General features: G+C 44.3%; 1 protein-coding gene across 1 annotated transcript; it reads right to left on the bottom strand.

Annotated features, from left to right (window-relative positions):
• Positions 1–3,120: 3,120 nt before the first annotated feature.
• LOC310910203 (olfactory receptor 8J2-like) lies at positions 3,121–4,116 on the bottom strand (the record flags this gene model as incomplete). The annotated part of the gene is made up of 1 exon (XM_083862651.1): positions 3,121–4,116. The coding sequence occupies one exon, from the start codon at positions 4,114–4,116 to the stop codon at positions 3,121–3,123; it is 996 nt and encodes a 331-aa protein (XP_083718777.1).
• Between the last annotated feature and the right edge of the window lie 7,982 nt (positions 4,117–12,098).

Genomic DNA, 12,098 nt, shown 5'->3' with positions numbered 1-12,098 from the left:
TTTACTTACCAATGCAAGTCTCCTGCTGACGGAGCTGCTTCCAAAGCCATCCATTTCAAAGGGAATTTCCTGTGTGCCACCACAGGGTGACCCAACTCATGGCCCAAGGTTGCTCAAAGAGCAGAGAGCCCTCATCTGGCATCTCCTATGGATTCTGGTGGAATTACAATTCCTGCTCCCTTTCCTGGCATTTTGTTCACGGTTTGGTTTTATTATTAAACAGGTTTTGCTTAGTTTTGAGCAATTGTGCAATTTCCTCTCTGAAATAAACCATGAGACACAGAGGAAGGAAAAACAAACTGTCAGAACTACAGTGCAACGGCACAGGAGGAGTGGCAGGAATGCTGACCAGGAGTAAAAATGTGGGGTAGAAACAGTAACAGAATCCCAGAATCATTTAGGCTGGAAAAGCCTTGTAAGATTATGGAGCCAACTGTTAACCCAGCTCTGCCAAGGCCAGCATGGGCATAACCCATGTGTGAGCTCAAACTGCAGAGGTGAAACCTGAGAGCTCCTTCCAGAGCCTAAAGGGGCTCCTGGAGAGCTGCAGAGGGACTCTGGACAAGGGCCTGGAGTGGCAGGACAAGGGGGGATGGCTTTACATTCACAAAGCATTTAGATTGGATATGGGGAAGAAATTCTTCCCTGTGAGGGTGAGGATGCCCTGGCACAGGTTTCCCAGGGAAGCTGTGGCTGCCCCATCCCTGGAAGTGTCCAAGGCCATGCTTGACAGGGCTTGGAGCAGCCTGGGATAGTGGAAGGTGTCAGGGCCCCTGGCAGGGAGTGGAATGGGATGAGATTTAAGCTCCCTAAACACAGTCCCATGCCAACACATTGACCCTCCAGCTTTTTGGTTCCAGAGCCTGGATCTGACAAAGCAGCTGGAGAAGTTCACTTTGTCTTTAACAAGGAAGAAAGTTTCTTCCTTGTTTTCCTTTGCTAACTAGTCTCTCATGGCTCATTAAGAAGAATGAAAGAAATTGTTAAAAAGCCCTCTGAGAAGTTCCATGATGATGATTAAGAAACTTTCTTGGCAAAGCCCAGAAGATCTTGTTAAGCTGATGATCCCTTGAAGGGTGGTTGGTCTCCCAGGATCACTTCTTGCTCTGGGAATGGGAGCAGCATCCTCTGTGGTGGAAATAGCTGTGAGCACCTGTATGGTGGGGCCCTGGAGCTCAGACTTGCTGGTGGGCTTTCTCAATTCTTCATTTAAACCTGAAAAACTTGAACTGAAGGAGAGTGGATTTACACTGGATATAGGAAAGAAATCCTTCACTGGGAGGTTGGTGAGGCCCTGGCACAGGTTCCTCAGAGAAGCTGTGGCTGCCCCTGAATCCCTGGAAGTGTCCAAGGCCAGGCTGGACACTTGGTCTAGTGGAAGGTGTCCCTGCCCACAGCAGGGGCTTGGAATGGGATGAGCTTTTAGAGTGTCTTCCCACCCAACTTTGGTATCAAAAGTCTCTCTCTTGCCAAGTCCTTTATCATTCAATTCTGTCGATTCCAACTTCTTCCTTCAGGTCCAAATCCACCTTTCCCACTTTCCCCCAGACCTAAAACATCTCTTCTCCTGCTGTTTTTTTGTTTGGTTGGTTGGTTGGTGTGTGTTGTTTTTTTGGTTTTTTGTTTGGTGTTTTGTTGTTTTTTTTTTTTTTACCTAGAGAACAAGGAGACTACTCACCTTCCATTTACTTTTCAAATGGAAGTGAATTCTCATGTAACTCCTCAGAACACATCTACACAACCCAATGCCAAAGGGAAAAGTTTTCTGCCTCCACCTTTCTCTGACACAGCCAAGGCTTATCCCTCTGCAGTGTCTGAACTCATCCCACCCTACAAAGGTGTCAACAAGTGAGGGACAAACAAAGTGAGGGGTGTGGAGAAGAGGAGGAAGAGGGGGAAGTGTCTGCTGAGCTTATCCAAACCACCAAATTGTGAAAGGAAGTTGCAGGATTGCACTCAGTTTGCCCTCAAAACCAATGACCATCACTTTGTATCCATTAGGATGAGTAGAAATTAGGAGGTTTTTTCAATTATAGGTGCGTGCCAGGAAAATATGAAGGATTGCTGGTCTCTCCCCAGTGTTTTGGCCATCCCTGTACCTTCTTTATTGAGCCATAATTTGGAGAATTGTTGTTATTGGCTTTTTTAGGGCCTTTCCAGAACCGAACAGCTCTCAACTACCCATAGATCAGGTGTTGAGGATTCTTTCATCTATGGAAACCAAGTCATGTGCTAAAAGTTTGGGTGAAATGCACCTGTTAGGTTTTCATGATGTGTTTTGGCACTTGGACACTTGCATTTCCATTGATATTCCAAGGTGCATCTTGAGATCCTGACCCACATCAGCCTTTTATCTCTCTAAGTCAGAAAAAAATGCACTTCTAAAGCCTTTTATCTTACTCATTTATCAATCAAATTTAAAAACACTCTTATTCTTCTCAAATGCTCCCTCCCACCCCAGCAGCTTGGCTCTAATAAATAACTCACAGGTAACAATAAAGAATTTTATTGGAGTTTAGGGAAAAGGACAATAATCTTGCAAGAAAAACACATATTGATCAGTGCAAAATAATTTATAAACCAATAAAACTGTGATTTTTCTCTTCCTGAAAGAGAGGTTTAATTCTAATAATACCCTGGAATAATTCTCTCTGATTTCTTCTTAGTGGTTGCAAAGGGAATTCAAGTTTGAGGCTGTGACTCCTGTTTCCTTCCAAGAAAGATGTGGCTGTTGAGGTTCTGTTTCTCCAGGATAAATATTGTAATTGAGTTTTGTGAGGAACTCTGGAAGAACCTATATAAAATTGTAAAGAACAGGGAAAAACCCATATAATTTAATTTCATTTTTTTATTCTTGCTTTGGAGGAACAGTTTGCTTCCATGAGGGCATGGAGTGGCAGGACAACAGGGAATGGCTTTAAGCTGAGAGTAGGTTTAGAAGGGATTCTGGGAAGAAATTCTTCTCTGTGAGAGTAGTGGGGAGGGGGCCTGGCATAGGTTTCCCAGAGAAGCTGTGGCTGCCCCATCCCTGGAAGAGTTCGAGGCCAGGTTGGATGGGGTTTGGAGCAGCCTGATCTATGGAAGGTGTCCCTACCCATGGAGTGTAGGACCAGATGATCTTTAAGATCCCTTCTGACCCAAACCATTCTGGGACTCCCTGACGCCACGAGCCACATCTCTCTGCTGCCGGCAGAGGTTTAATATCCTCCTCCTGCACTTCCCCAGCGCCGCCTTCACCTCCTTGTTCCTCAGGCTGTAGATGAAGGGGTTGAGCACGGGGCTGACCACGGTGTAGAAGACAGAGGCCACCTTGTCCCGGCTGCCGTGCCGCGACGCCGGCTGCAGGTACATGAAGAACAGGGAGCCATAGAACACGGACACGGACACCAAGTGGGAAGCGCAGGTGCGGAAGGCTCTGGCCCTGCTGGGGGCTGAGCGCATGGCCAGGACAGCATAGAGGACACGGCCATAGGAGAGCAGGATGACCACAGCAGTGCCCAGCCCATTGGTGGCAGCCAGGGCGAAGATGGCGACCTCCCTGCCGTGGGTGTCGGAGCAGGACAGCCTCAGCACGGGGCCAGCGTCGCAGAAGAAGTGGTCCACCCGTCGAGGCCTGCAAAAGGAGCCCCCAAAGGTGCAGGCAGTGTAGATGAGGGCACTGAGGGAGGCCACGAGGTAGGACCAGGCCACCAGGTGCCAGCAGGCGCGAGGGGACACGGCCGTGACGTAGCTCAGGGGGTGGCAGACGGCCACGTGCCGGTCGTAGGCCATGGCGGCCAGGAGGTGACACTCGGCCGTGGCAAAGAGAGCAAAGAGGTGGAACTGTGTCATGCAGCCAGCCCAGGAAATGGTTTTATTCCCGAACAACAGATCTGTGAGCATTTTGGGGGAGATGACGGTGGAATAGCAGACGTCAGCCAGGGAGAGGTGGGTGAGGAAGAAGTACATGGGGGTGTGGAGGCTGGGAGCCACCCAAACCAAGACCATCAGCCCGATGTTCCCTGCCAAAGTGACCACGTAAATCAACAGAAAGAGCCCAAAAAGAGGAGCCTGCGCCCAGGGAGTATCGGTAATTCCCAGGAGGATGAATTTGGGCTGTGTGTGGTTTCCTCCCATGGCTGGGTGTTACCTGTTGAGGCAAAGGGAAGAACTACATCAAAATGTAAAACCCAGAATTCCACTTTCTTTCATTTTTAACTCCAATCAATCACCATTTTAATTGCCATACTTTGGTATACTCCATATATTTTCCAAACATAAATTCTATACTTTTTTATTTATCATTTGTCTAGAAAAGAACATGAGGCTTGAAGAAACACAAATGGCAAATTTGTTTTTCCGTGCTTGGATGCCTAAAATTATGGATTTATTCCAGTACACGTTAATTAAGAATGAAGAAAAGAATCAGATATTTATTCCCTTTTGGTTTGAAGGAAATTTGTTTCAGAAGACACCTTGGAGGAATCTCATTGGAGATAACATAAACCTGGACTGGGAGAAAGTCCCAGTGCCAGTGCAATCCCAGATTATACCACATTAAGAACATTTTTCTTTTAATTATTAATCTAGTCCATCAAAATGTTATATTATATATCACTCACACTGGATAAAAATCACATGGATAAATTCATGTTTTATACCTTTCTGAGCTCCAGCAGGCTGAAACATCCAAAAACCGTGAGAATTAAGATAAAACTTACATTGAATGGAAATGAATTTTAAAACAATCAAATTTCAAAGGCTGATTTGTTAACAACTGCATTCTGCTGCTGACAATTCTTTATAACTAAATAAGACTTGTCCTTAATACTTCCATACATCTGTTTATCTTGCTTTAGCTGCCTAAGGAAAACAAAAGCCAATTTGCAGAAGCCATTACTCCCATTTATTATAAAAAATCCTACTTTTGGAAGGCTGTTTTCCAACACAGCTCAAAAAAAGAGGATATGAGGACACGAAGAAGGAAGCCAGCTTCTTTCTCTTGGATGCACAGCTCCTCCTGTGCCCTCACTGCAGTGGTGGGAGCCAAGGGTTTATCCCAAATGCAGCAGAGAACATCCAGGCTGATGTGGAGAGAGATGTGCTCCTTTCCTGACTCCGACTCTGAGCCTGTGGGTGACAGGGCTCTCAATATGTCCCCTCTTCTCTCCTGGGACAAAACCCTCAGGGCCCCTCATGGCACAGCAAATAAACATAGAAAAGAGAGAGGGGGGAAAGGGATAGAATGGAATTCTGAAATCCATTGTGCTTCAGGGATCTCAAATCCATCACATGGATGAGCTGCCATGTCACATGGACACACAGCACCAGCAGTGACCAGCTGGTCAGAGGGTCCCCAAGTGTCACACAAAGCACTTCCAGACAGCCCAGTTTTCCTTCAAGGATGAGATTATCCACGTTAAATTACCTGCAACCCAGATGTCCACACCTGAGCAGGCAGTTCTGGGCACTTTCAGACAGTGACTAATTGTCCCAGAGAGAACTAATCTCCACTAATCATCCCATCTGGGGGTCCATCCACACCTTGACCCTCAAACTCTATTCAAGCCCAGCCCCAAAGGGGTTATTCCCCTCTGGAGTTATACTGGAGAAGTCCTGGTTGTCAGTTTAACAACATGTGCACATCCTTGGATCCCTTTAATCTATACCTTGTCTTGATCACTGATCCAGCCCTGGCCAGGGAGTGAGTTTGTTTTTGGATGTTTCAGCCTGCTGGAGCTCTTAAAGGTATAAAACATTATTTATCAATGTGAACTTTGTCCAGTGTGAATGATATGTAACAGTTTGATAGACAGGATTCATAAATAAAATAAATAACAGATAAATTTAAAAATATAGGATTTAGGTCAACCTTGGACCTGCCTCATTGTCACCAGCTCACCTGGTGGTTTGGAGTCTTGGCTCAGAGAACATCAGGAGGCTTGGAACAAATCTGATTCTGATGTATGAAGCAAGCTGGAAGGTGGAAAAATAAGGGTTTTGGGGAAGTCACTGGTGATTTGGTGCAATACAGCCCTGGAAAAAGATAAAATAAATCCAATTTGATTCAATGCCAAAGAAATAGAGCAGAAATGATTGTGAAAGCAAAATTTGCCATTTTTCTTGGAAAATGCACAGAGGCAGAGGAAGGATATAGTAATAAACAGTTCAAAGGTTTATACTTAATTACCGGACAATTGTTTAACTTGTTTTACAAACTGTTTTGGCTTCTTGGTTATTCTTTTCTCAGTATCAAAAGTTTCTCATGGAAATAACTGGATTTCCTGGTTTTATTTATAATTTTGAGAAAAGAGGGGGTGTTTGATGTTGTGCCTGGGGAACTGGGAATAAAGCAGGAACTAATGGTAGTCAGTGGTGAAATTTTGGTATGTAAACTCACCAAATTCCAACACTGATGTTAAAATGTTGTTGTTTGCAGAGCTACATCCAACCAAAACATCAGCACGAGCGGGATGATCTTTAAGGCCCCTTCCAACCCAAACTATTCCAGGATTCTGTGATCCTGTGTGGGTCTCCTTTGGACATGGCACATTCTCTTCCAGCCTACCTGGAGTCTCTTGATCCCTCTAATTCCATCTAAGATATCATAGGATGTGCTTAATGTTATTGATAACTGACAGATAAATCCCATCTGGATCCAAACTGTACTTTGTGGGCAGCTGAGATATTCCTGGGAATACCTGGAGCAGAGAAAAAAGGTTTAATGGACTCTGGATCATGTTCTGACAGGTGAGTCCTGCACAGGCCTCCCAGTGATAAATCAGGAGTAGCGTGGAAGCCTTTTGGACTCATTCCTTACCTGGAGATTTGGATCAGCTCTTGTAATCCCAGCTGGCTGCTCCAGGGATCCATCCAGGACAGCCTAAACTGTGCAATGGATACCTGGAGCAAACCCACCCACTGACCCTGAAGTAAAGTGATACTCACTATAAAAATTAAATAATATTTCCAATAAAGGATATTTTGCTGATGGAGAGGGTTCCTCAATGAACGTTCTGATCCTGATGCTCCTCTGGTAAGAACTGGATTTTTATCTTTAATACTTTTATTCTGAATTGTTGTGTTATCAGGGACAGGGAATTCTGTCTGGCTCTCTTTTTCCCTCCCTCATGCCTGGGCTCTCATCCATACCCTGATTTCCGCTGGAAATGAAGTGGGATTCATGGAGGTTTGTGAGAGAGAAGGAAATCCAGTAACATGTGGGTGTTGGTGCACGCATTTAACACAAGAATGTTTTTTGTATTTTTATATAAATATATGGGACAAGGTACATTTGATATTGGATTTTAATATATATTTATAATTTTGGATCAGAAAGGACATCTAGGAGATGCCTGTACCTAGGATACCAAGTTATACATTTATATCCATATATATTTATTGATATGGGGCTTGGAGCACCCTGGGTTAGAGGAAGGTGGCCCTGCCTGTGGTAGCAAGATGGAACTGGATGATCCTTTAGGTCCCTTCCATCCCAAACCATTCCAGGATTGTGTGGAAGGTGTCAGGATCCCCTGTATAAAGGTTATGTGGGTTTAACACATGAGATATTCCAGACTTCTGTAATTTCTGGGCTGGACCAGGGAGGCAGCTCCCATGAAAAGCCTTTTCTAGGAAAGATGGAAGGACAACATCTAAATGGATTAATTTGTAGTTTCAATGCAGTTTGGAGAAAATGAGATATCACCCATAAGCCAAGTCAATGAATTAATAAATAAATAGCTCCATATTTGAAAACAGGGTAAATTTCCAGGTTCAATTGAACCAGTCACCCTTGCCCTGTTCTTTTTCCACCCCCAATTTCTGCCTTTCAAAGCCTTCAAACAAAGCTCTAATTAGCTTTTCACTTTATGCCCCTGGTGGTTTGCTAAAAACAAAGTCAGGAATATTACCAGTGGAGTTTTTATCCAGAGATTTGCACTTTGGCACTGGGGAGAAGGGACTGAAAAATAACAAAGCAAAGCAAGAAAAAATATGAGCATCTGAAATTAAAAAATGAAGGGTGATAATTATTTTTAAAGTCCAATTTTTAGGCAAGAAATAACTCCTGACAGAAATTGCAGCTCCTTCATTTCTCCATATTCTGGATGAAAACTTGATGCTGGCAAGGATGACAAATCAACCTGGGTTTTTTGTCAAAAAATCCCTTTCCTTGTAAAAAGTTGCAGTTCATCTACTTTCAAATGAATTTAATTCCTGTTTTTACATGAACAACTTATTTTTCCCCCTTTAGTGCACCATGGTGCTGTCAATCCCAAGGCACGTTAAATAGCCATAAAAGTCTTTTTAAGGTATGAAATGGACAACTGGAAGAGGAAAAATGTCAAAAAAACAGTATTTCTTGTATGTCATCATCATCTATTGGACATTGCTGGGAACATGATCTCCTTTTTATTTTACATAAAACCTCCTTTTTCCTGTAAGCTTTGGGTAGCAAAGTGTCTTGTTCCTGCTCAGGAAACTGAGAAATAGACAATAAATGAAACAATGGCATCATGTTGCCGATCCCACATGGATATTTTATTTTCCAAGCATCAGCTTCTGAGACTGTTGAAAATACTGGATGTTTAAAGTTCTCACATTTGGAAACGATGCTTTAAACTGCACTTTATTTTTGTCTTAGGACAATTTTCAGGTTGTCTGAATCCTTCAGGTGGGGTTAGCTGGGACAAGGGGAAGAAATTCTTCCCTGAGAGGGTGGTGAGGCCCTGGAATGGATTTCCCAGAGAAGCTGTGGCTGCCCCATCCCTGGAAGTGTCCAAGGCCAGGTTGGACTCGGCCTGGAGCAGCCTGGGCTGGTGGAAGGTGTCCCTGCCTCATGGATATCCATAAGGTCCTTTCCAACCCAAACCATTCCATAATACAGATATTGTCAGAAACTCCCCCTGGGGATAGTTTTAGGATGTATTAAACAATTAAAGGCAACATTTCTGAGCTGTTATTTTTCAAGTAACACCTTCTGCTGCCGTTAATTTTTAAATCATCATATCTTGACTTGGCAGTGGAGGATCCCAGGACCCCTCAGGGTTTGACCGCCCCTCACTTGGTGTGACAGCTCCCTGGAGGGTAGGATGTTATCCTCTGACTTGTTTTATCCCTGGCTCTGTGAATTCTCTGCAGGGAAAAGCTCTGGAAACATGGGTGTTACATGGTAGAAGTCCTGGTGTGTCTCTGCAGCTGGAGCTGGGAGCAGCTGGAAGTAGAAAAGCTGCTTAAGTTGGATCTGGGAAAAAAGAGGAGCAAAACCCCACCTTCAGGTAGGTTTAGATGGAATATTGGGAATAAATTCTTCCCTGGGAGGGTAGTGAAGTGCTGGCACAGGTTTCCCAAAGAAGCTGTAGTTGTTGCCTCATCCCTGGAAGTGTTTAAGGCCAGGTTGGATGGGGTGATCTTGGTGAATCCTAGGGCAGCTCGTTGGAAGCACTTCTACTGCTTTGCCCAAAGATTTTATGGAATTTGGGTGCCACAGTGGAGATCCTCAACAGAGGAGGACAAGGTTGAACACTCCATTAGATACTCCACAACAACTACCTTCTTCTCAGGAGGAATAAAATATAATGGGTTTTCATTGAATTTATTTCCATTCCAGGTGTCCAATCCATCACACAAAGTAAAGTTGGTTGGTTGAGTAAGTGAAAGTGAAGCTGGACTTTAGTTAAGCAAGAAATCCAGGTCAATTCCCTGATGGCAGCAGGTGGATTCTGCCTCTGGGGGGAAATTCAGACCCAAAAATGTTTGGTTTTCCTTATTTTTAACACTTCTGGCATCTCCATGTGGGTGATGAAAAGCAGCTCTAAATCCTTGTTAATAACTCCAGGAGACCACGGAACACCTGAAAGTTCTGGGGGTGAAACTCATCCCTTCAAACAAGGCTGATGCAATAAGAGGATTTCCAGATTTGGATCCATTTGTTAGGAGCCCCCAGTGTCTACTCTTGGTTTACCCTCTGGTGTAACTCTGTCAAGCCATGATTATCCAGGAGAAAAATCCATATTCATTTATTCTATCTGTCGTAGAGTGGGGTTTTAGTGCTGATCTCTCCCTGGTGAACAGCAAGATGGGACATGAATTTATCTTTTATCTCCATATCAAGCATCACATCTAAAGCAAAGTAAGGTAAGACAAATCCCAGTTCCTATTCCTACACCAGGAAAAAAAATGCACTAAGAGAAGTCTCATTTTCCAATGCTTTTACCCAGAAAATCTCTTCCTGGGACACGAGGAGCAGGTATTTATTCCTCAAGTGCTCAGCCTAGATAGGGAATTGTCAGAAGATGAGAAATAATTCCATTTTCCCAGGAATAATCAGGATAATCGTGGAATTCCATGTGTAAGTGGATTGAGGAAAACTAGGAGGAAGCTGTGCTACTTATTTATGATTTATTTATTTATTTTGGTATTGTATTTCCCTTCTTAATGGCTTAAATATGCCCCTGCTTCCAAATACACTGGCTGAACAGGGATACTGGTGTCAGGAACTTGTGTTTTTCCTCTTTCAAGGGGGATTTACCTTTTACTGACTGAAGGTTTTGTAACTTTTTGCCAAAAGTTGACATTCTTATCAATGGATTTATGTGCATTAAACACTTCAATCTAAAGACAGAAAGCAGCCGAACTGCGTAGATAAAATGCGAACATTTTATGTATGGCTGGAGAAAATGAGATGTTTGCATCTGAATTTATTCTCCTGGGCTTCACCACCCAAGTGGAACCACAGATGATGTTTTTTGTCTTGTTCCTTGCCCTCTACATGGTTGCTCTCCTAGGGAATCTGGGAGTCATTGTGTTGATCCGGATCGAACCATGCCTCCACACCCTCACGTATTTCTTCCTGAGACACTTGTCCATGCTGGACATCTGCTGCTCTCTCAGGGGTTTGTTTTCTTTTTGCCCAGGATTTCAGGCTGGTGGTTCGAGTGGGTCTTTTTTTCCCTCTGTGACCTCTGAAGGCTTTAAATCTGCACGAGAATGGAGTCTCAAGGTCTTGGTTTTCTTGGTTTCTCGCGTTGTTTATTGATTCTTATCTTCCAAGGTCTTTGTGTCTGGTCAAGGCGTTCACAGCAGCTCGGACATGATGAGACTCCCCCCGTGATGGGAGGTCACTCTGCTTTTATTCAGATAACTACATGGCTCTTATTTACAATTCTGTGCCAATGCCTAACACGTATACAAGAAGGGTCATCTCTACTTTGACCCAATCCTGTCAAACTACCTTGTGCCCACATCACTGCAGAAAATGGATGCCAAGGGAGAAGGAGAAGAACTCAGGGCAACACCCTAATTCCTCCATCTTGTCCTTCAGTCAGCTCCATTCTAAAAACTGAAAACTACAAAACTTTCTACACGGTAATTAGTTACACTACTATCTTTCACATATTTGTGACTTGTAATTCCTCTCTGTGCTGGAAATTTTTCTGATGGACTGAAATCAAAGACTGTGTCTTCCTGGGCTCTGTGCCAGACAAACCCCCCTGCACAGACCCCAGACCCTCTTTCTTGGGTCCCAGGTCTCTCTACCGAGGTCTGTGACCTTCCAGGGTGCCCAGAGAGATGTCTTGGACTCCAACACTACTCCTCCACCATCATTCCCCAGAACCTGAGGGATTTTTTGGTGGAGAAAAAGATGATTTCCTTTGCAAGATGCATCACCCAGCTCTTCTTCTTCACCACTGAGTGCCACGTGCTGGCTGCCATGGCCCACAATCGCTATGTGGCCATCTGCAGGCCCCTGCTCCACTCTGTGCTCATGTCCCACAGGATTTGCATTGGGATTTTGGCTGAGGCCTGCCTATCTGGAGTGCTCAGCTCTACTCCCCAAAGTTCCCATATCCCACTCCCCATTCTGCCGCTCCCGGACCATTGAGCACTATTTTTGTGATGGGCCCCCGCTGCTGTCCCTGTTCTGCTCCAACACCCGCACCAGTGAGGCCGTGGTGGCCGCTGTGGTGGGGTTCAACGTGCTGAGTGTTGAAAAGGAGGCCGAAAATATGGATTTTTTATTTTTTTTTAAATTGGCCAATCGTTTATTATAACAAAAGGACTATTGGAACAGCAAAGGGTGAGACTAGTCCTGAACCCCTTAGGACAAGCCAGAGTAA

This window comes from Zosterops lateralis (genome assembly GCF_965231275.1).
Source record: "Zosterops lateralis genome assembly, chromosome: 6".
NCBI lineage: Eukaryota > Metazoa > Chordata > Aves > Passeriformes > Zosteropidae > Zosterops > Zosterops lateralis.
This window is presented reverse-complemented; position numbering and strand designations above follow the sequence as displayed.